We start from the raw sequence: 25,866 nt of genomic DNA, 5'->3' as shown, positions 1-25,866 counted from the left end.
AATAACCCAGGCGCAAATTGAGCTAGGGTGAGGTGGCTTGCTCAAGGCCACGAAGCGCAGCGGTGGGTGATCGAACTCAGTACCTTTTGGGTACGAAGCAAAGACTGTACATCTGATCCACGCTGCACCCTACATTGGGTAACCAAAGATAATGTCAGTAACTCACACGACTCACACGATAGTTTGATGAATTTAATGGTCATAATATCAAACATCAATTGCAAAAGTACAAACTATGACACACAGCCATTGACAGTTAATCTTGGAGGAGAAGGAACAAAATTGACGTCACTCAGCTCTTTGTTATTGTTTTTAGCCAGCCGTTTTTATGAGTAGTTCTTACTAAATTGTATCGATCAAACTATAAATGTTTACGGTTACACAAATTTTTTTTGTGTTGGTAAGTTATAACCGACTGGTAGATGTTGTGAGTAATTTAACTAAGCGCATAGAAAGGTAACATAAATCATCCATCTCCAGTGCTTTAGAGATTGTACTATCTTGATATTCGCAGAAGGTTTTGCATTACTATTAAAGCCTCTCATAAGATTATGTAAAAAGAAGGCATTTACAAATTAATAGAATTTAATAGCTGAATGGAATAACAAGAAAAAATGTCAACACTGTCAAACTTTTACTCAATCAAACAAGTCAATGTTTGACTCAATCAAACAATCGGTTTCCAGGTGCACGCTTTACATTTTCCTTCAATTAATTTACTTACTGCATACAAAGCACATTCGTTCATCACTGAGAAAATAACAAGAATTCACTTAAACCTAAACCAAAACTCGGCAAATAAAACATAAATGCAAAGATTTAAATAAAATATCTATATATATATATAATATGCTCACTAAAAAAAGTTTTCAGCATTCAAATTTTGTGATTGTAATTTTAAAAAGAAAAGTTCAATGCTTAATTATTTGAATTGGAAAAAACAAAAAACAAAAACAAAACAAAACAAATGCTTTTACTTTTAAACGCTAGAGGGGACAAGACTCAAAATCTAACACAATCAAATCTATGAAAAGAAAAGACATAAACTAATCCTAATCCTGGAACCCAATTTTTTCAAACACCGTAGAATGGGGTGACTGAGACCAGTAGTTGGAGTGACTAACACCAGCCCCCAAATGTGTCCCCCCCCCCCTCAGATATTGACAGATATCAAACAAATATGGTCAAATGTACATCATTTGACAGATTTCACCCTTTCCTATACTTAAGAAAAAGAAAATAGGACAGGTTATTTCAATGCCAAGATAAATCATATAAAGATGTTAGAAAAGTGGGCCCTTGGGCATCTTTATATGATATATGTGAGACTGGCTGAGAAAACCCGGGAAGATGCGACAAGATTCGATTCGAGATACGAGTCAAAATCGAAGATAAAGTGTTTCCCATAGCAACAAATTCTATTCAGAGAAAAATTCATAACTTGAGTTCTAATAGACATAGAAAGAAAATTTAAAGCGGTAAATGATCAGGAAGATGTGGTCTAAGTCACTGCATACATAAAACTCAATTTATGAAATTTGCGCATCTTTCCGGGTTTTCTCAGCCAGCCACATACATATCTTGAGATTGAAATAACCTGTCTGATGTTCTTGTTCTAAAGTGCAAGGGGGGGGGGGGGGGGGGGGGGGAAGGGGGGAAATCTATCAAATGATGTACATGTTACATATATGTTTAATATTTTTCAATTTAGAGAGAGAGAGAGAGAGAGAGAGAGAGAGAGAGAGAGAGAGAGAGAGAGAGAGAGAGAGAGAGAGAGAGAGAGAGAGAGAGAGAGAGAGAGGGGGGGGGGGGGGTCTTCGTCACCCCATTCTACAGTATAGAACGTTTCATTTCAACTTTCAAGACAACGGCATGAGATGAGTGAAATGAGACACGGCAATGCGATGGCGAATGAATCGGGGATGATTGCAGTGTCGTGTTGAATTGAAATGAAAGATCTATCTATTTACTGGACGGAGGGTTGTTTTTGTCGTCGTCCTTCTTCTTGGCGTCTTTGGTCAGGCTGCTCATGGCACTCTGGATGACCTCGCTGTTGGGGTCGACACCTGGTAGGTTTTGTAGAACGTTCTGTAGGAAATCTGGGTCGTTCATCACCTCAGAGTAATCTTCATCTCCCTGCATGGAAAGATTGGAGAAGACAAATTATTGGATGAGGATAAAGATGGGATGATCCTTGACAAAAAATATTTTTTAAATATCAATCAACAAATAAGCAAAGCAAGATGTTAGGGATGGTGATTATTTGGTAGTGGTTGTTATGGTGATGATGATGTTGTGGTGGTTGTAGTTGTGGTAGCAATGATGGTATGAAGGTGGTTACAGTAGTACCTAGTGGAAGTGATGATGAAGTCGTGGTGGCGGTCACACTAGGGTTGAGCATGTTTAGTGGACATTACGCTATATAATAAAACATGAATTTTGTAAACATTTTTTTTAAGCAATAAAAATGCAGATATTTTTTTTAAAAAAATGTTACCTGTTTTTGATCGGAGGACTGAGCTGAGGCCCCTGATGTGTCGTCCACTTCCATTGGCGCTGGCGTATTGTCTTCTGTGCTGACACCTAGGTGGTGAAAAAAAAAATAATAAAGAAAAACAACAACATTTAAACAAAACTATTTTTTAATTTCCCTTTATTCATCTACAAGGGTCTATTTTTTGTTTGGTTTTAAGGGTTTTAAGGCGCTTGCAACACATTAATATCATATCAGTGCCAGTCAAAAGGAAGAAAATGGGATAGTAACATTTTTTAGAATAATGATTAAAGCACCCAAGAAAAGGTAAGACAAAGGGGAATTGGTTCAAATAAGAAACAGATGTAGATTCCAAGAGCACACTATCAAAGTACTTAGTTTGAGATCACCTAAAAGTCTCATCCAGACACAAGCACAGATCCCCATATGAAGAATATACTCAAATGTTTACAAATCATAAATAATATGTAAACAAAACAGAATACAGTGCATAACAGAGAGATGATTAACAAGGATAAAAATATCATCTCCCACAACTAACTATACATTTGACTGTTTCCCCTCTCAGCCAGGGTATCTGGCCAGGACCAGGACAAAAACAAGATATATCTCACTCCAAGACAAAGACAGAAAGCATGATGGAAAACAAAACAGGGGGATAGAAGACACAGTAAGTGCCTCCCTGCCCACTATGGGAGGTCAGGAACTCCCACCTATTTCTTCAGGGTCTAATCCAATGGAAATCAACAACCCATTATCAGCCAAAGGTGACTTGTTCAATTGGCCCTTTTCCCCTGGAGTACTTTCAAGACAACGACAGACAGACACACACACACACACACACACACACACACACACACACACACTAAAACGCAAGCAGAAAAGACAAGCACATACCAGTATTTTCCATGGATAGCCTCATGGCATATGCGATTTGTTCATCTTCAGACATGGAGGCAAAGTCCAGGCCGCTTGGTGTAGGATTCACAGACACAGGGGCCGACTCAGCGGGGTTTGCAGACGCTGTATCTAATGCCCTTTCCAATTGTTCCTCTTCTGCCGACGCTGGTGTTAATAAAAGAAATCAATTGAATCTGACAATAACGCATAATCGGTGATTTCTATTCGTCTTGAGTAAAATAATCAATCAATTATGGAATTCCTAAATAAGGTTTTGTTTTATGTAAAAATATATCAATGTTGGAAATAGGATTTTAATAATAATAATAATAATAATAATAATAATAATAATAATAATAATAATAATATATATAATAATAATAATAATAATAATAATAATAATAATAATAATAATAATAATATAATAATAATAATAATAATAATAATAATAATAATAATAATAATAATAATAATAATAATAATAATAATAATAATAATAATAAAATATAATAATAATAGTAATAATAATAATAATAATAATAATATAATAATAATAATAATAATAATAATAGTAATAATAATAATAATAATAATAATAATAATAATAATAATAATATAATAATAATAATAATAATAATAATAATAATAATAATAATAATAATAATAATAATAATTTTTAAAAAAACATAATAATAATAATAATATATTTCTATAGCTCAGCAGCGCTTTACTATTATATTATACTCACACAATCACACAGACACACAATAAATTAAAATAAACACGCTCACACATATGTACATAAAAAAAAAAAGACTATCAAAATCAAAATACATCCTTGGTAAGTGACATCATCAATTCATATCACACACCTCAAGACAGCATATTTTTGTAACTTTTAAATCATATTTTCACTTAAAAATCATAAATCAAGAGCTAATTTACTAGTAAATGACAAGTTTTTAAGGTTTTTTTTCAAATTAGCAGAGAGCAGAAAAAAAAACAAAAACAAACTTGAGCTTTTATGTAGCGCAATATTCGCTGAATGTGCTCAAAGCACTTTAAGGGTCCCTGGCCAACAGCAACACGTAACATGATACCTTTAGATGATATTAAAAATTTTTTACGACAGAAACAATGCTGCTCATGGCCAGGTACTCATTTTATACCTGAGTAAGGTGAGCGAATGTGAGTAAAGAGCCTTCTCTAAGGACTTAGCTATGCGCATCAAAAGACAATTGGGGAACAGCATGGTTCAGCGTTAGGGTCATTGCTTCGATCCCGAAAGATACAGAGTTCAACTACCCGCTGCGTAATGTGACCTTGAGCAAGTCACCTAGCCTTAGCTCACCTTGCAGCGCTGCACTGCGCCTGAGGCCTGGGTTATTCCAGTCTTCCCTTGGAAGACACCCAAAAAGAAAAAAATTTCCCCTTATGGATGAACAATAAAGGGAACTATTTTAATCATACGAGACGTTGATAACCCATTCCTGAAAATTTCATGCAAATCGAAACATTCGTTCATAGTCGGGGGCAATTCATATTTGATCAAAGCTCATAAACTGAATAGATAACAATGTGAAATTGAATGTTAGCTTCAATTTAATCAACGAAAACAGATAATGTGTACGTTTGGGGTTTCCCCTTTATCAACAAAACAGGATGAAGGAAACACGACAGACGAATGAGATAATGTAATAGTGGCGTTGTTAATGTGATTCAACTTGAAGCTTACATTTAATTTCACATTATTACTTATTTCCTCTAGCTTCTTTTTTTTTTTTGTTTTGTTTTTTTTTTGTTTGTTGCTTTAGGTCTCTTCCAACACAATTGAGGTTATATGAGAGACCGCTGAAACAAAAAAACAAGCAATCTAACAAAAATAGTACAAATGTAAATCAAAATCATAACCTAAAGATATCATAAGCTAAATTATAAATAACCAAGAACAAACAGGCATAAGATTTACAGAAAAAAAAAAATATCCCCTGTCAAAAATACAATCAACAAACCAAAGAAGCAGGATAGGCTAGTAAAGAGAAGAAGAAACGACATCACTATCGGATCGTACACCCATGCGAACATCATAGGTATATGATTCAAGGGTGATGCTCCCATCCAACCACCCGCTCCTCTAGCTTCGAGCAGCAACATTTACAGTACACCGAATAAGAAAAGAGGATCAGATTTTCCCCCAATACATTCATTTCAACAGCAGAAATGATCAAAAACAAACCTGCAGAGACAGCACCAGATTCTCCTGGAGCAGCAGTTTTTGTATCCCTGATCTCTCTCTCCTGCCTGGCTCTCTGTTCCTCCATACTGACACGCAGTGCCTGGAATAGTTCAATGAGATGTCAAAATTATTATACATACACGCCACCTTAATTCATTTTTGCCACATGGCGTTCGAATTTTTAACTCGCAACTGTGATTTAAATTAAATACTATCTTTTAAATATACACACACACAAGATCGGACTAAAGGCCAGAGGTATGGCCCATATCAATTTATCAAACTAATATATAAAGTGTTGCTATTGGTTCTTGGTTGTATATTTTTACATTTTTGTGCATTTGCATATATATATATATGTATACATTGTCGCCATAGATTCTCAACTTTGTGTTTATACATTTTTATGCATGCCATGTCTGTAAACGAATTTCCATTTTTCTTAATGAGCGAAGTATATTATTATTATTATTATTATTATTATTATTATATATAATACAGTCAATACGTACGAGCAAGATAATAGCAGATCAAATTACAACAATCGCAACCCTAGGGAAGCAATCACAGATCTGCCTAGTACTACGAAAAATTTGTAGAAATACGAATTTTTGGCTCCAGAGCTACAGAACTGCATTCGCCTCATTGACTCAATAAATCTTATTGAGAAGAAAAGTTTAATTTCGTAGAACCTATATTCAGGACGTTGAACCGTTTTTGGATCATGCTGAGGGCAAATGGTTTATTTCTACAGCTATTTAACGTTAACTTTTCTATTTTTTCCTTGGAGACTACGAATTTAGCAATTTCAGGTAGGCAGCTCTGCAATCACAATCATTTAATATTTTGTTTTTCTTCTTTAAAAGGGTTTTACAACGCTTGCTACACTTATATGTTATTTCAGTACCAGTAAAAAGGAAGAAGATGGGAAAGTAAAAGAAAATAATCTAGGTTTAAATTAAAGCACCAGAGAAAAGATAAGACAAAGAGGGAATGGTTCAAATAGGGATGTAGATTCCAAGAGCCGACTTCTATCAATGTGCTTTGAGATCAAATGAAGAAATTAGGGAGCAGGTACCAGTGTAAGATAAAGAACTGAACAAGTGTGTATAAAAGGTGCCAGACAAAGCAAGAAAGAAAAATAGAAGAAAAAAAAAAAAACAAACCATCCCAAAAAATCAGTCTACCTCGACTGGGGATCGAACCTCAGGCCTTCTGATTACTGGTCAGACATGCTACCACTACTCTGTGTAGACTGATTTTTTTGGGATGGTTTTTTTTCTTCTATTTTTCTTTCTTGCTTTGTCTGGCACCTTTCATACACACTTGTTCGGATTTTGATTAAGATCACCTAAAAGTCCCATTGAGACACAAGCACGGGATCTCACCAAGAGGAATACATTCAAATGCTTACAAACCATGATATTCAAAACAAACAAAAAATATTACAGTACAAAACAGAGAGATGATTAGTAAAGAGAAAAAATATCATCTCCCAAATCTAATACTACAAATTTGACTGTTTCTCCCCTCCGACCAGGGTCAGGACAAACCAAGTAATCCCATTCCAAGACAAAGACAGAAAGCAACTCTGAAAACAGGTATAGGGGTAATAGAAGACACAGGAATAGACCTCCTATCCACCATAGGATGTCAAAAGACCCCACCCAGAACTTTCATTTAAGACAATATAAAAATTCCTATCAAAAACCAAGAACATTAACGAATTCCATAACAATATACACTTTGAAATTGAAAAAAAAAAGAAAAAGCTATCCATTCTTTTCCACATTATCAGACTAAGTATTATATTTATTCCAATCGCCCTCCTTTTGAAATTATTCATTAATCCATTATAAAAACCAATACTTGTGCTCAAAATATCATTAGAAATGAATGAAAACATGTAACTGAATTTTTTAAAAAAATGAGATGTCGGAATATACAGACCCCATTCCAGAATTTCGAAAAGGTGGAAATAGTGCGCAAATTTAAAATAAATCGGCCTACACAGATGTTCTTAATTTCGTAATTCCATAATTTTAGCTTATATTTAATTACTGGTTATTTCAGTTACGTTAAAATCTTCATCATTTGAGGCATAAAATCAAATATCTCACCCCTAAAGGCAGGTCAACAAGCTTTTGAGAGGATATCGGAATTCCACTATATAGAGGAAGAATGGGGTCTCTGAATAGAATAGATTATGAGAACAAAAAACATACCAAGGCCAGCTCTGGGTCTTCATTGGGATCGACACCAAATTCAAATCCAGCACTGGACATGTTAGCACCGGCACCGTCTTCCCCGACTATGACAGGGGAGCTCAGCAAGGCATCAGACAGCATCGGGCCAGGAGGGACGGTTACAAGGTGTGAGCTGATTGGTGGATAGAAATATAGGATAATAATAATAATAATAATAATAATAATAATAATAATAATAAAAATAATAATAATAATAATAATAATAATAATAATAATAATAATAATAATAATAATAAGAAGAAGAAGAAGAAGAAGAAGAAAAACAATTTAAAAAAAAAAAAATAGTAATAATATTAATATTAATAATAATAATAAACACCATCATCATCATCACTATCATCAATCAAAAAAACAGCCAACAATCACCTTTAAGGATTTGGTGACGCGACAACTGGAAGTGTGCGGTTAAATCTGTAGATCTCTAGTCACAAATACAATTGAAGGCTGGTTTTCCAAAACCCCTTTAGTCCATTTTTCTACTTTTTGAGATTTTCCATCCATGAGAAAAAATTGAAATGTTAATTCTATTTTAAGAATCAAATGACACAAGAATTTCCCTAGATTTGTGTGAATTTGAAGTTTAAATAAGATAAAATGATAGACCGAATGAGAAATTTTAGGGGAAATAATCCTCAACATCTCAAGATGGGAAAAACCGAGTTGGGGAGTTTTGGAAAACCATTCTTAAGTTAATACTTTCCAAAAGACCTGAGGGATTGCAAGTCTGTTTGACACATCCAAGGATGAACTAGCTTCTCACACTTCATCACCATCATGACAATACCAATACTAATTTTATTTTACATCAAACAGGATTCCCACAACTTATGCAGAAAATAAAAAATTCCAGACCTTTTCAAGACCAATATTCTGACCAAAAAAAAAAATTCCACGAAAGGAGGAAAGACCATAAAATTTTATGTTTTGTTTTGTTTTTAAGGGTTTTACGGCGCTTGCAACACATTAAGGTCATATCAGTGCCAGTAAAAAGGAAGAAAATGGGATAGTAAAAAGTCCTAGAATTACAATTAAAGCATCCAAGAATAAGGCAGACAAAGGGGAATTGGTTCAAATAGGGAACAGAAGTAGATTCCAAGAGCACACTATCAGTGTACTTAGTTTGAGATCACCTAAAAATCTTATCCAGACACAGGCACAGGTACCCACGACGAGGAATACACTCAAATGTTTACAAATCATATATAATACAGTTAATACAAAACATAATAGAGTGCACAACAAAGAGATGATTTACAAGGAAAAAAATATCATCTCCCAAAACTAACTATACATTTGACTGTTTCCCTCCCAGCCTGGGTAACCGGTCAGGGCCAGGACAAAATCAAGTAATCTCATTTCAAGACAAAGACAGAAAGCATGTTGGAAAACAGACATAGGGGGATAGAAGACACAGTATGTACCTCCACTATGGGAGGTCAGGAACCCCACCCAGCCATAAAATTTTAAAAAGGATTTCAGATGTCCTATAAATAGTAAGGTGTACAGCTGATGTGGTGCAAGAGTTATGGTGATCATGTGATGGTGGTGGTTACAGTTGTGATGATGATGATGATGATGATGATGATGTGGTGGTGGTGTTGGTAGTTGCAGTAGTGGTGGTGGTAATGATGATAATGTGGTGGAGGCAGTGTTGAAATAGACCTGGACAAAAATTCCCGACCAATTTCATATCCCTGTATCCAATAAGTGAATTCCTGACCTTTTCCCGACCCGGGAAGAAAATGATCAAATCCCTTACCTTTTCCCGACCTTGTGAGAACCCTGATCAAATGCACATGCCTATCCTATAACTAAATAACTGAACACATTGTATAGTCACCTGGAACTACAAAAGATGTCTTAACTTCTACATCATGGTGCAATACCGAAGGACCAGAGCTCAGGTGGTCGCTGGTTTGGATAAGTAAGTAAGTAAACAACTTAACAATTATTAGCTATATACAGACCTGCCAACCCTTCACATTCCAAAAGTGGAGTCAGAAGGCCTGAAAATAGGAATTTGAGACAAAAAATAGGAATTTCACCTTTTAACCCCCCCCCCCCCTCCCTCTCTCTTCGCTCTTTTTTATTCTTACCATTATCATCATTTTTGAAAATCAGAATTTTAGAGACAATGACTGAATAATACCAAAAAGAAAAGTGAAAATAGGAATGATTCCGCCAAAAGCGGAAGGGTTGGTAGGTATGTATATACTTGGAAAGAAATACGTTCATATTTTTTTCACTCACCTGGTCCCATCTTTACCATTGATGGCGTTTACAAAAGCTGTTAATTTATCAGTGTTGAAGCCCTGGATTATTAGAGGCAAAAATGAAGGAAAAATACTTTTGACAATGATGAGTACATCCATTCTAAATTGCCCTAAAACAAAAAACAATTTAAAAAATGTAAAAAAAAAAACGCATGTTGTTGCCTCTTAAAACATTCTTGCATTGTCTACTTAAATATTTTCCTGTATATATGACACCACGAAATGTATTCATACTTCTTAAAAGGAAAATAAATTTAGAAATAAATTTAAAATTTTAATGAAAAATCAACATAATTATATCCAAAGCTTTTTATTGATAAAAGTTACATCACTAGTTATAAAAACAAATTCACTGACTCGGAGGGTCGCTTCCTCAGATATTTAATCATTTGATGTCGAAAATTTTTTTACAAAAATAAAAAATAAAACAAAAAATCCAATTGATTGAAAACTGAATTTCTGAGAACTGCAATTATGTATTATTTATGACTTCCAATCTGACATGACAATTCTGTCTAAGGAATTATGGAATAATAAGAATGAATAACGAATAAAACATTTCACTTACCTCTTCTCCAAAGTTCACCACATCTACATTCACTTTCTCCTTTTTCAATCTTTTGGCTACTTTTACAAGCTGAAAAATGTAATTAAAACAAACCAACGTTAAAAGTGACAACTTAAAATAATGAAATCTCTTTTAAACAAACTGTGCCAAAGATTTGATTCTTTTTGTACTAAAGGTGTGATCCTGTTCCCAAACATCCTAATCCAAAGCACACAATTGGGTTCTCCCTCCAGTCTGAATGGCCAAAAGATGCCACTGAGATCACATTTAAATAGTTGCAGAGCTGCCAACCCCATCTGATGAGAATGTGTACAATCAGACCTCAAAATGGGGGAGATTTCATAAAAATGGGTACAATCCTGAAATCGACGGAAACTAACCATTGTGAAAGTAAGAGGAAGGTATACTTTCATAAAGTCACACCGCACAAGCTCAATTGCAGCAACAATGATGTTCCCAAGACTATAATCCAATCACTTCAGAATTCTACCTCCCAGAATGAAGATCATAATTGGTCAAAAATATATGAATATCCACTTGGTCACAAAGTTTCTCTATTTTATCTCTAGTTTTGCTATTACAACTAAAGAAAACTGAAGTGACTCCGTACACTGAAAATGGGTACAATCTTGGGGGAAATGCGTACAAGCGTACAATCGCTGAAAATGCGTACAATTCCGCATTTTTTGCGGTAGGTTGGCAGCTCTGTAGTTAACCAATTGATAGTCAGGTCGCCATCACTCCAGAATAAAATCAAATCATGCAACATGTAAACTTGGAATCTACATCTGTTTCCTATTTGAACCAATTCCCCTTTGTCTTATCTTTTCTTGGGGGCTTTAATTGTAATTCTAGAACTTTTTACTATCCCATTTTTTTTTCTCTTCCTTTTAACCAGCGCTGATATGACCTTAATGTGTTGCAAGCGTTGCAAAACCCTTAAAAACAAACAAACAAAACAAAAAATTTTAAATTTTAAAATACAAGAGCCGTGAAACTGACTATCAGAGGAACACACTCAAATGTTAACAAATTACAAATAACGTGTAAACAAAACATATTACAGTGCATAACGGAGAGATGATTTATAAGGAAAAAAAAAATCATCTCCCAAAACTATACACTTGACTGTTTCCCTCTCAGCCAGTGTATCCAGCCAGGGCCAGGACAAAACCAAGTAATCTCATTCCAAGACAGACAGTAAGCAAGTTGGAAAACAGATATAGGGGAATAGAAGACACAGTAAGTACCTCCCTGCCCACTATGGGAGGTCAGGAACTCTACCCAGTGAGAATTTTTTGCACGTTGTCTTGCTTGAAGAGAAAAAAATGTCTATTACCTCTTTCTCATCCAGCTCGATAGGACTTCCAACAAAAACCACCAGCCTCAGTTTATGATTACGACCTTGTCGATGTTTTAAAGCGAGCTGCAATCAAAAATGTATTCCACCAATTATTTTAATTTTTTTTTTAAAATACCATAGCCATAGATAGTGAATACCTTCTAAGAATATACTAGCAAAGTCATCTTTCGTTGTAAAAAAAAAAAGAACTTTTTATATAGCGCAATATCCACTTAACGTGCTCCAAGCGCTTTATAAAGGGTCCCTGACCAACAGCAACACTTACCATGTAGGAGGTGACATGATGCCTGTTAGGCGATATTACAATTTTTTGGACCGAGACAATGCTGTTAATGGTCAGGTACTCATTTTACACCTGAGTATGGTGAGAGAATGTGAGTAAAGAGTCTTCTCCAAGGACTCAACACTATGCGCCGAGCGAGGCTCGAACCCAGGACCTTCCGATCCAAAAACGAGGGTCATACCACTAAACCACACATTGTGATGGTATCAGGAATATAAATGCAAACAATAACCTTAATAATGAATCATGTGCATTCAAAAGCTAATTCAAATATAAGACTATATTCAATCTTTTCAATTTACACAGAGATTTGTATCTAAGATTCCTGTGGTATCAAAAACAAAACCGAAAAGTTACACTTTTGACTTGTAAATTGAATAATCCATTGTTATCATGGGGGGAGAAAATATTATTCACGAACCAACTTTAGATCCATTTTTTAAATTTCTTTGTATTTATCAAACGAATTATTTTTATCATGCCAAATAACACTACGAGCTTGCCAACATGTTTTTGCACTATTAAACATAACGAGTTTAATAAATACAAAGAAATGAAAGAATATGTTTCTTCCACCCATCCAAGTACGATTCTTAAATAATTCCAACAAATTGTACAGTGGTAGTACTTTCGATTCACCATAATTTGTGTTTTTCCTGATTTGCTGAAATGAAAATTAGACCCAAAAATGATAAATTATCACTCACATGAGCTACCCTGACAGCAGTGATAAAGTTGATTTCTCCTGACGGTTGGACTTGATGCAACTTGGCAAGAATGCGGCCAACGTCTGATGTCAAAGTTACCAGCACTTCAGTTCTATAATATAAAATAAAATTATGTCAAAGATTACCGAAACAGTGAACAGTGGAAGGATGTCAAATGTCCGGAGAGATAGTAAAAATCATTCTATATAGACCATGGGTGCCAGCAGGAAGAAGTGCTGAAACCTGAAACTAAAATCTCGACACTTTGCCAAACCTGAAAATGTTCCTACTGAAAATGTGGCCTAAACTTTACTCTTATTTCATCACCGTTTTTATACCATTATTAAATGATTACACAGCAAACATATTGCACAATGAGGAAATAAATTTGATTTTAAAACCAACATATAATACTTAGTGAAATACTCACAGTGCAGTTGTCTCTCTCTAGGGGAGCCAAAGAACAGAGAGAGACAGAGAGTACCAGAGCTATTGGGTTATTTTACTCAAAACACTGAAACTAGAGGTATTTGACTTCGAGATATCGCGAAACCGGAATTCCGGCATGAACCGGAAAACTGGCACCCATGATATAGACTATTTTATAATGTCCCCCACGTTTTACTATGACTATGATATTAAATCATTAAATGAGACAAATTAATTTGTACTCAGTGCTAAAATTAATTGAAATAAAGCAAATGAAAAAGGTGAACATATTACATGAGAAGTAAAATAAATATTTTTGACTTTTTATAATTTTTAGAACTTTAGTTATTACATGCCTTTAAAAAGCAGCATGGTAACTTAGTATTTTTATGGAATATCGAATATACACTATATAATTATAATGTTGTATTTTTGAGCTATCAGATAGCACTGATTAACACAACTCATATTCATGAAGAGACCAATTCAATCCGATGGTAACTCACTGTGCCATTTTAAGTAATCCAACGTTGTTTTCAGGGTTGGAGCGAGTCTTTGACATGCACACCAGGTTAACTGCATCTTGCTGCGCTTGCATGCGTGTAGGGACAAAGTCCCCATTCCGCATAAAATCACTGTTGTCGACACTGTTTAAAAGAAAATAGAGTGAAGATTGACAAAATTAAAACAAACACCAAACATTTACAAAACATAATGAAATCAAAGTTTATCTAATCTATTCTTTTTTTTATCATATTTGTCTTGTATTGTCTGCTGTTTGTACAAAGAGCAAAGTCAAAGTAACTGTCAACATAGCACGATGTCCAAATACAAGGACAAAAATAAACAATTTAAAAATTACAGTAAAATTACTTTAAACCGAAAGAAGCTAAACCGAAAAATACCTTAAACCGCAAAGAATTTAATAAATTGTACTAGTTTCTTCATTATCTTTGTACTAATTCTTACGATGAACCGAAATACTTCTAAGCAGGACTTTCTTTAAACCGAAACAACTTGAGAGCACCTTCCCTTTTTCTCTCTCTATTTTTCTTCAAAAATTCGGGAAGGTGGCCACAAGCAATAATGCCAGGCGATATTAAACAAAGAGCGTAAGTATAAGATGAGGGTGATGGGTGGGGTGGGGGTGGGTAGGCAAACACTTCAATCACTGCACTTGGGTTTGGCCAACACCACAATCGCACAGACTGGAAAAGGAAGACAGCGGGTGACTGGCAGGCGAAAAATGAGGAAAGATGGGGAGTTGGGGTGTAAAATCACGCAAGCAAGATGTTCTCGCTCGTGTGTTGATGCTTTGGAACTGACAAATTTTCAACACGAGAATAAGGAGGGAGGGGGTGGGGGGGGGGGGTGGTAGACAACTTACCATTGACATGCCACTTCATTTCCACTTTGTTTAAATGTGTGTGTGTGGGGGGGGGGGGGGGGGGGTTGAGGTTCTATGTAACTAGGCCATTGAACCTAATGGCTTCTCAACAAAAGAGGGGTGTGTAGTAGACAGCTTAGCATTGACACGCCTTTTCATTTCCATTTCACTTCACCTCTGAGTAGCTGCGCGTCATTCATACCTCTTATCGCACAAGAACTTTCGATCTTATTTTAGCTTAGCATTTTTCTAAAAGATGTCTAAAAGAAAGCACTGTGCTTACACGTTGGAGTTTAAAATCAAAATACTATGTGAAGTCGATGAGAAAAAAGTTGATCAAGACAGAGATATGTAAAATACACGGCATCCCGAACTCAACACTTTCATTAATTTTGAATTGAAAACGAAAAACCCCCAAAAATATTTTTTAAACACAACAAAAAAAAAATTAAAAAATTAATGGTTACGAAGACGGCATTTATTCAACAACTCCATTTAACGGGAAACCTATGATACGATTAAATGAGCAAATTCCTTAAACTTAAATAGTTACTACCCTTGAAAAACATTGCAAAACGGGAACTTGCTTTAAACCAAAATGTCTTTAAACCGAAATGGTTTAGAAGGTCCCCAAAATTTCGGTTTAAAGTAATTCTACTGTACATATTCTGATTGTGTGACTAGGAGTATGAGCTGTGACAGTGTGATATGGGCAAAACAGAATTTTTTCTGAACCCTACTTTTTCTTTATTTCCACTTTCTGCCTACTGCCCACATTGTGTCGTCCTTCCAGGACATTGGAGTTTGAGTCCGATTAACCACGGGAGACTGTTCAGACTCGAGTCCGAATTGCCACTTTGTTTCTTCTGACTCGGACCTTTTCTTCTGCTTCTATCAATTCCAACCTCTGCCCACTACTTGCATTATCACTATCCCCCCTGTGCTTGCACAAGCACCTTGGAAATTGAGCCCAAATTCAAATAGCAACAGGAGACTATTCAGATTCTAGTCCGAATTGCCACTTCGTAATATTAATGACAAATTCACCTGACTGTCTGTTCGGTTTTAGTTTTTTTTAGGAAGAAAAGTGGAAGGTTGTCAAATTCCTCTCAAACTCAAAAGAACATTTGGCAAACCAAACAAAACATCAGTAAAATTACTCAGCTCGGCAGCTGGCAGGAAACACGTCTTTGGAGAGTGAGAATGAGAGAGTACCGGCTGGATTAATTTGTGCCGGGGACTGGTGGCAACTGGTACTGGTGGAGTCAGTTGAGTCAGTGTACGTGTAATCAACAAATGACAGGAGGCGACCGTACGTGATAAAACTGGTCGGCGTATGACACTGGTACAACACTGTCACGGACCCCACCCAAACTTTAGAAGTTCGAATTCAAACTAAGATCTCCGACACCAAATCAACATCCGTTCTTATGTCTTCAGCCTTCGTTTCATTTCAACAGTCGCAAGTCGAAAATGTCCGAAGTTCGCTGTGTCATTGTCATCACACACAGTTTTCAAACAAACAAATAATATTTGGATAATATTGTCGCAACGTATAAATAAAATCTCAAAAATAATTAAATAATAATCTTAAACATAAAATTAGATTGTGACGAACATAAATTAAAATGACAACTAAATTCTTTCACTAACCAGATTATTGTACTTTCCAGCACCATTTTGTTTTCTTTTTCCTACAATATTAGTACCGGGGTGAATCTTTTCAGGCGACTGAGCGGTTAAAAACAAAACTTCAATAAAAATCGTTTACAAATACACAGAAACGTTGAATAACAAACATATATTCACCAAAAATCGGTAACATGTAATTTTGATTTTACAAGAAATCTTTATTTGCTAAACGTAGTTTGACTCTGAACGGTTTTGGAATTTCAAAAGTAGAAACTTCGTATATGTAACAGACTTCTGCCATAATACATCCTCAGTGCCGACGTATACATTTATCCAGGTCTGACATCCGAATGCAATTATGGGCCTAGTTTGACATTATTGTAATGGACAATATTTTGCGTCATTTTTTGAGATTCCATTACAACAATGAGCCCATAAGAAATTGGGTTATCAGACCAGCAAATCACTGCAGGTCGCACATTGCCACACAGAACTTGCTGTATATTTTTTGTCAAAGCTTCAATAAACAACTAAGTATTTTTACCATGTTAAGTTGTATGTATATATATATACATACATGTATGTGTGTGTCTTCTTTTTTATTTTGATAATCCTATAAGCTCAATTTCTATTGTCATAATAGACAATACATTTTTCGACTTCGTCAGATAACTCGTCGGAAAGTTTAATAAGAGATATTTTCTGCATCTAATATAGAATTCTTTCCCATAGTTAAGCACGGAAAATGGTTCATTTACATTTTAAGAAATTGATTGTATTCAAAATAATGAGAAGACCCACTACCTGATATAGATTCAATGCAAGTACTCCCACCTCATTGCAATACTCGTTAACCGGAAGATTGACACACTTCCATGGCAATCTATAGTACTGTAGACGGCCATGTACACAACTCAAGTGCTAAACATGATGGCGTCTGCTTTCAATGGGATTTTCTATAAAATCATCACACTTGTCCTTATCAATCCCATAATACATGCAAACCTCTTCATGCCTCAATTGTAAACACCATGACATATTTGACGATTAGTCCAGTGGTTTCGGAGCCTTTGTGTTACAAAATAGATCAAATTTGCCAAATGATAAGATATATAAGGTATATCATTTTGTATATCTTAATTATCTTGGGACAAGAATAGAGGCAAATAGAAAATCGACAAATGATATCCAAAGGAGGATAGCACCTGCCCAAACAAAAGTGACAAAAATTATGACATATAATAATAATAATAATATAATAATAATAATAAAATAATAATAATAATAATAATAATAATAATAATAATAATAATAATAATAATATAATAATAATAATAATAATAATATAATAATAATAATAATAATAATAATAATAATAATAATTATACTACTATATTACTACTACTATACTACTACTACTACTACTACTACTACTACTACTACTACTACTACTACTACTACTACTACTACTACTACTACTACTGTACTACTACTGCTACTACTACTACTACTACTACTACTACTACTACTACTACTACTACTACTACTACTACTACTACTGCTACTACTGCTACTACTACTACTACTACTACTACTACTTACTACTACTACCTACTACTAACTACTACTACTACTACTACTACTACTACTACTACTACTACTACTACTACTACTACTACTACTACTACTACTACTACTCACTACTACTATACTACTACTACTACTACTATACTACTACTACTACTAACTACTACTACTACTACTACTACTACTACTAATAATAATAATAATAATAATAATAATAATAATAATAATAATAATAATAATGATAATATAATAATAATAATAATAATAATAATAATATAATAATAATAATAATAATAATAATAATAATAATAATAATAATAATAATAATAATAATGATAATGATAATGATAAGAATAATAATGATGATGATAATATCTCATCAAGATGATACAGAAACTAAAACTTGCTTTTTTTGGGATGAAAGTTTTAAAAAAAAGTTTTTCTCGAGGGAATTGTGGAGAGAAGAAGATGGTCACAAGACATCAGCGAATGGATGAATAAGCCAGTGACTGAATGTTCCCGGGTGAAGTCGAGATTATCTTTTCTCACATCCCTGTCCATCCAGCAGCGATTGAGTCGCTGGGTCTGCTAGATCTGACGGAAAGTACTTTGCGATATATTAGCATCCTATCCACAGGACAGCAAGCAATTTTTATTGTCCGTTCAGCCCACTAAAAGCCGCGATCAACTCCGGCTCCATGGACCCAATTGCTATGAAAAACTACAAAAGATTGTATGTGAATATAAAAATATTAAATAAATTTTAATAGGGGATGCCACTTGACTTGCCTCAAGCCGGTCTCTACGATTGTGAACGGATTCCGAATATGCTCTTCTCCCAAGGACCAATCATAGAACAGTCATTTATTCACTGCAGATTGCAAAAATTATTGTTTACTTACTTCCTGCTTCCTTCCGTCTTCCTTCATTCACTGAAATTCTGCTAAGGATTAAGCGAGCTCCAGTTCAGGAGTGTTGTTCATATTAAAATTATTGCAGTTACTAATCCCGTTGTTCATATAGTATATTCTTCACTTACTTTGGATATTATTGGATTAATATTAAACACCTTTAACAGTTGTGTGGATATAATATATTGGTAAGTATTATTATTTTAGTTTTCACTATAGTATGCCAAACTGGTCACAAGTCAAGTCACAAACACAAAACTTATTTAAATTTTAGAATATTTATGTTTATCTAATGCTTGTCTGAAATACAATTAATTATTAAGGAGTAATATGATATTCGTAACAGTAAAAGCAGAACGTAGAGAGTAGAGTCAGAGTAAAGGCAAAGGCAAAGGTATAACTAATAACAGTAAATATGTGTAAAACCAAAAGTAAAAGAAGAGTAAAATGATATTTAAAAAAAAGTTCTTTTAGTTTAGTCATATCTAGTTATAATTATAATTATAGTATAGTATCTATACTGTATAAATTTAACTCATAGGCCAAATCTTAATGTTTTCTTTGCAACTTAAAATTTAAATGACAGTGACAATGTAATTGAATTAAAACTGGAGGGTCAAGAGTCCAGCTAAATTATTTGTAAGAGTAAGAGTAAGTCTATTACAATACAACAATGATGGTTGAAATGTCAAAACATCTGTTACTGCTACCTTTGCCTTTTCGACTTACTTAATTTTTTTGAATTAAGCCCTTTTGCGCCACCGCCACCTTTTTGCCTTGCAGTGCTAGAACTGCCACAGTAAATTACATTAAAATAGTGAAGACTGACGAGGTTTAATATATATTAATATTTTATATATATATATATATATATATATATATATATATATATATATATATATATATATATATGTATATATATATATATATATATATATATATATATATATATATATATATATATATATATATATATATAATTTTATAAATGCTGATGGTTTTTATATGAATGAGGTACTTTGAATGGTTATATAATGACCAAAAAATATAAGTTGTAGTCATATATATAGACATTGTAACATTGTACATTTTCTGAAAGTTCATTTGAAAATCTGAACTATGATCTAGATATTAACTATCATCTTCTGAAGTAAATTTTTCACCCTCCTCAACAGAATAGTCTGTAGGTATATCAGACTCTAGAGTTAGACGTGGTTCAAAATAGGCTTCAGTTTCTTTTTTTAAAAACATTGTCTGCACCTTGTAAAAAATGATCAACTACTCAATACTGCAAGAATAACAAGTCAATCAAAGAGTATCAGTACAAAGTTTTGATAAAGATAGTTGAATGAAATTGGCTGATATGTGCCGTTGTCATGTATCTAGCCTAATAGCCAAACTGTTGGCCAAATGGTAGTTTCGGCAATAACATACTCAACTCAAATATCAGAGTAGGTTGCTGTTGCGAGTTTAAATAAAATTTTAAAATTAGATTTTGACTCTTCCGTATGAGCTGTCCACCGTGGATACCTCAAACGTTAGAGTCACGATCTCCCCGGCCAGGTGGAGTTGTCATACCAGTAAGATCACGGGTTCGAGCCCCCATCGCCGCCACAAAGTTTTTATTCTCTGTTGTTTTCTGGCACTTTCCTATTCACTTCATTTCTTGTTATGATCAACATAAGTACCGGCTCCACTCACTTTTCTAATCTAGTAGGAGTGCCTCTTATTGATTGATCTCATTATTTTGTCCACAATGCAGAAATCTATTTTATTGTGTTTGTCTGTCTGTCCCGTGCAGGGGGTGAGCTTGCACTTTCATCCGAGTGACTCTGGTTTAAACCTTACTATTGGCATCTCTTCTTTTTCTTCGAATGTAGAAACTCTTCGTTAAAGTGAATATGTATGTATGTATATAAATTTTGTCATCATGATGATATGCCTTTTAGATGGATTACACAAAGCCTATTTAAATGTGAGTCTGTGAGTGTGTGTTTGTGTATGTGTGATTTTGCACTTTTTGTTTTATGTATGTCTGTTTGCATATATTATGTACCTATATGTTGTAACCAAATGAAAAATTGCCTTCATGGACAATAAAGAAATTATTATTATTATTATTATTATTATTATTATTATTATTATTATTATTATTATTATTATTATTATTATTATTATTATTATTATTATTATTATTATTATTATTATTATTACTCTGTGGTGATGCACTGTGGGTAAGTCCTGGGTTATCTCTATCATTTCTCCAAATAAAACTTTGATATAGCACAATATCCACTAAACATTCTCAAAGCACTTTTCTTGAGGTCAGTCTTAAAGAAAAATTTTCCCTGAGGATATATGAAATGGTAATTCTATTAATGATACTTTTTATTAGTTCCACTTGCTTCACACACAAAGGGACCAAAATCGATCCCGGGTGCAGTGGAGATTTTTTTTTTTTCTGGCTCACCCCGCACCCAGTCCACCCAGCAGTGATTGGGGTAGCTTGGTCTCTTAGATCTGGCAGAAAGTACTTTGCGATATACTAGCATCTTATCCAAAGGATAGCAAGTAATTGCTATTGTCCATTTCATGCTATAGAAACCGGAATAAACTCTGGCTCCATGGGCCTGGTGGCTCTGAAGGACTACTTTTTAAATTTTTATTTAAGATGATCAGGATTGTAATAATTCCATTACTTTTAACCAGTGAACTGCAGTACTCTGGAAAGGCACATGTTTAAGTGAGGTCCCAGGTTTGACAGTTTTTGGCAAGAAGAGGGTCGGGTAAATCGATGGATATTTGAAGGACGAGTTTTCTGGCCAAATTTTCAATGTGTATTTCCAGAGTAGCTATGGCAGTTAAAAAAGATGTTGTTTACATTTTTTGGGTTTATGTCTCAGAACACAGTGTTTGCAATGGAATAATGTGTTCAATGAGGTGCTATCATAAAATGATATGTTACAGTGAATGACATAATCAGTCGGATGGTGAAAAGGTTTGAACTGAGATATGGTTAAGTTTTGTTCGAAGGTCATTTTTATAAAAAAATGAGTTCTTGTCATAAATGATTTAATCAACCCTTTTTGTACGTCTTTGGGAAATATCAAAGTTTAATTTCACGTCTAAATATTTTTTACAGCTAGTCAAGTTGAAAAAGTATGAAATTTGAGAAAAGTTGCTGGATACCTTTTCCCATTCATCTGACCATAACTTCATGATAAATCACCCGATTTACTTCAATTAAAGATTAAAATGCTCTGGGGAGCATATTCTTTCAGAAAAAAAACACAACATTTTTATAAATGCAAGTCCAAAATCTTCACCTTTCGACTGATTATGTCATACATATTCATTGCTGATTATCTCTGCAATGAAGCCAAGCGTAATTATTGATAATGATACTGATATCAAGAAATAGATAAAGTTCGACTGAATGACGTATGTGTTTGTTTGTGTTTTCACAAGGGATTTTATGTGGAATATAATTGATTGATGAAGCAGTAATTATCAATGTGTTTGTTTCAAGTTGTTTTGTATCTAATCTATGGTTTATCTAGAAGGAATGAAATTGACGTCACTCGACTCTTTGTTATTGATTTTAGCCAGCCATTTTTATGAGTAATTCTCACTTAGTTGTATTAATCAGACTATACTATAAACGTCTAAGGTTCTGCATAGTTTTGTGTGTTGGTACGTTATAACCGACTGGCGGATGTTATGAGTTTTTTAAAACTAAACGCATAGCATCGATATTATATAGATTAATGAAGAAGATGACATTTTGTTGCCCTTGACATTGCTATGGCACCACCCCTATCTGTCTGGCAAATGAAGGTTTCTGTCTGGAAATGAAACATTGTTATGGCTGTGTCAAATTATATTTTTATCATTATAAATAGATAATTTATGAACAAAAGAATATAAAGAAAAAGAGACTAAAGTTGAAATTCTACATTTTTTCTTCGCCTCTGAGTCACTGACAGAATTATGCTTTCCTACTCACCTTTTTCCACCCCGCGCGCCATCCAATCTCCAATCCCCATCTTCCTTGAAGTGGAATTCCTCAGACAGGGTAATATTATGTTTGTTATTCACTTCACCACAGAGAACTATCAACACCTGCAATATGGTTGGGTAGGAAGTATTACTAATTAAATTAGGCATTCATTACGTGTAAAGTGTGTGTGAGTGTGTGTGTGTGAGTGGTTTGAGAGAGAGATAGATAGAGAGAGAGAGAGAGAGAGAGAGAGAGAGAGAGAGAGAGAGAGAGAGAGAGAGAGAGAGAGAGAGAGAGAGACTTGTATCCCCCGATGTTGTATTCACTTATTAGTTAATATTATTAATATCATGATAATGAACCGTTGAAATTTATCATCGTGTTCTATGATAACATTTTATCATGCTATTAGTATTAGTGGGGTGTCCGTGTTGACGGGTCTTGGCGATGGTAGCAGGGGTAGATAATAATATCATTACACAACAGTGTGTACATATGATTTGTGTTCTATTAACTATTATAATCTCTAATCTGAAGAGTCCATAATTTAAACAAAACAAAAACATGAATTTCAATAGATCGTATGCGCTTGGCTAAAAAGTTCACAACATTGCCACCCGGAAATATAATGGACCAACACACAAAACTATGTTATACAGTTTAGTGAGAATTAATCATAAACACGGATGGCAAAAACAAAAAACAAACAATAACAAAGACCCGAGTGACGTCAACTTCATACTATCTATAAACGTTGAAGGTTATACATAATTAACCAGTAGATTTTTGACCAATCAAAACACGGAATGTGTGACATATCTTCACACGTGTTCGGACAATAAATATAGTTGTTTATAAACAATAAATGAATAAAATTGATACTCTTCAACAGTCGTAACGTCACTTCCTTCCTAATGACGCATGGTAACTTAGTAACACTGGCTCTAAACTATCGGAACAATGGCGGACGCCCGTATGAAATATTTCCCCGGCGAGCATAAAAGCGTATCCAGAGGGAAGAAAAAAAACATAAATGTGATCATGTTTTGACTTTTACACATTCTGATCACAAGGGGTGTGAAAAGTTCTAGCCAGCATGAAGAATAAATAGTAATTATTTTCTTTGTTTAGAACCAAGATGACCGCCGGGCGGCGTGACATCAGATTACTGAATCCAAATTGGGTGACTAGTTATCACACGATTTCTCGATCACATTATAAACGTTTAAGTTTACACAACATAGATTTCTGTGTTGCTTTATTCTTCAAGCGGTAGAACAGTGTGTATTTTACATAGATCGATAGTAAAACGTGTGTAGTTTGCATGTTTATCAATCGGGTGTCATTGTTTACATTATGAAGACTGTCCGGGAGGCGTGGTGGTTATCTAAGTGTGTATTTTGTGTGTTGGTACGTTACGTGTTGTTGGTGGATGTCGTTGTCGTCAGTCAGTAAAACGCGCGCGCGTGTGTGTGTGTGTTTGTGTGTTGTTGTGAAATTGTGAGTAAAGAGCCTTTTCCAATGACTCGTCTGTGCGTTGCACAGAGTGTTACTCGAACCCTGGATCTTCCGGTCTGAAGGCGAGTGTCATACCACAACACCACATAGCCAAAACATGCTTTTCCATTTGTCTTTTTCTCTCATTACGCCCTTCCTCCACGGCACCAGAAGATCCCGTCACCTGGGCATTCCATGAAGGAATACAGATAATCCATCAAACAGGATGTCTGATGTTAACAGGAATCACCCATGTTGTCGAAGTGATCAAAAGTTGTATTTTCAGCAGTTCTGAATTATCTTAGAAGTGTTTCTTCACATTGTTACTTTCTTTCCGCATTCCAGAATATTCCTTGTTCATTCACGTCTCTATTTGGAATGAGAGATCCCGGTCCTTTCACACGGGATTATCTTGGTCAGCTGTTCACACACAATACGCTTTTTCTGTGTCTGTGTTTAGTTAGAATGCGCTTGGCTAAGAAGCTCATAACATTGCCATCCGGAAGTATAACGGACAAACACACAAAACTAAGTGTAATCTTGAAAAAGCAATAACAAATACCTGAGTGACGTCACTTCGTTCTATCACTCAGGTCTTTGTTATTGGTTTTTGTCATCCGCGTTTATGAATAGTTCTCACTAAACTGTATTAACCAGACTAAAAACGTACAAGATTACACATCGTTTTGTGAGTTGGTCCGTTATACTTCCGGGTGGCAATGTTGTGAGCTTCTTAGCCAAACGCATACTATCTATATCACTTCTGCATGCATGTGTTTCAATTCTGAATCCATTTATACAATATCTTTGTCTGAATGGGCCAATCTCTATTGAATTCGATAGAAGAGAAGCGTTGAATGTTTATGTTAGAGATATCAAGCTTTGTATTACAAAATACTTTTTTAAAGATTATTGAATTTCGTCGGTTGTTTCACTTTGCTGGTAGACATTTTAATTTCTTGATAAAACGTTCGTGTTCGGTTCGGCAACTCAGTTTGAAATGATGAAATAAGAGATCGGCTGAAGGAAAAGGTCAAACTAAGAGCAACATGGACCTGAAAGGAAAATGGATGTACTCAAGTTTACAACCCAACGTTTTCTGTCGCACGTTCCCACACATAGAGAATACAGGACCTTAGTCTGTGTTCCGACAATTCCTCTACCCCCAAATGTTGATCCTACTCTCCAGAACAGATCTATTTTGATCGAACAGATTTGTGTGGAATGTTACGGTCCATGGGCTATGACTATCAATGGGGGGGAAAAATGGGAAGGGGGGGGGGGGGGGGGGAGTTGGGGTCAGCTAGGTGCGGGTGTCGGTGCTGTCATGAT

The 25,866-nt window shown here is 34.7% G+C and overlaps 2 protein-coding genes across 13 annotated transcripts in view; one reads left to right on the top strand and one right to left on the bottom strand.

Moving 5' to 3' along the window:
* Positions 1 to 1,576: 1,576 nt before the first annotated feature.
* LOC144964459 (26S proteasome non-ATPase regulatory subunit 4-like) lies at positions 1,577 to 16,783 on the bottom strand. The gene is made up of 11 exons (XM_078898748.1): positions 16,561 to 16,783; positions 14,027 to 14,167; positions 13,092 to 13,203; positions 12,078 to 12,164; positions 10,739 to 10,807; positions 10,148 to 10,209; positions 7,856 to 8,009; positions 5,631 to 5,730; positions 3,392 to 3,559; positions 2,498 to 2,583; positions 1,577 to 2,136 (listed from the first exon to the last, which is right to left on the bottom strand). The coding sequence occupies exons 1-11, from the start codon at positions 16,584 to 16,586 to the stop codon at positions 1,963 to 1,965; spliced, it is 1,179 nt and encodes a 392-aa protein (XP_078754874.1). The 5' UTR covers positions 16,587 to 16,783; the 3' UTR covers positions 1,577 to 1,962.
* Positions 16,784 to 19,001: 2,218 nt separating this feature from the next.
* The window catches only part of LOC144964457 (unconventional myosin-IXb-like), a 150,690-nt gene continuing 143,825 nt past the window's right edge, over positions 19,002 to 25,866 (top strand). For 11 of the 12 annotated variants that reach the window (XM_078898743.1, XM_078898742.1, XM_078898741.1 and 8 more), the window contains exon 1: positions 19,023 to 19,225. The gene's annotated coding sequence lies outside the window, so the exon portion shown is untranslated. Of the gene's footprint in view, positions 19,226 to 25,866 lie in introns of all 12 variants that reach the window. The other variant, XM_078898745.1, reaches the window with a different exon arrangement.

This window comes from Berghia stephanieae, chromosome 2 (genome assembly GCF_034508935.2).
Source record: "Berghia stephanieae isolate SIO BIC M18660-M18661 chromosome 2, UCSD_Bste_1.3, whole genome shotgun sequence".
Lineage (NCBI taxonomy): Eukaryota > Metazoa > Mollusca > Gastropoda > Nudibranchia > Aeolidiidae > Berghia > Berghia stephanieae.
Note: the sequence above shows the minus strand (reverse complement) of the source record. Positions and strands in the feature narration are given on the sequence as shown.

Bases quoted from the DNA above. Each gene is read 5' to 3' on its own strand.
- LOC144964459 (XM_078898748.1), bottom strand. From the start codon at position 16,586: ATGGTGCTGGAAAGTACAATAATCTG. The intron at 3,560-5,630 runs GTTTGTTTTTGA...TATTAACACCAG, and splicing joins ATCTGGTGCTGTCTCTGCAG to CGTCGGCAGAAGAGGAACAA. The intron at 2,584-3,391 runs GTATGTGCTTGT...TTCACCACCTAG, and splicing joins GCTATCCATGGAAAATACTG to GTGTCAGCACAGAAGACAAT.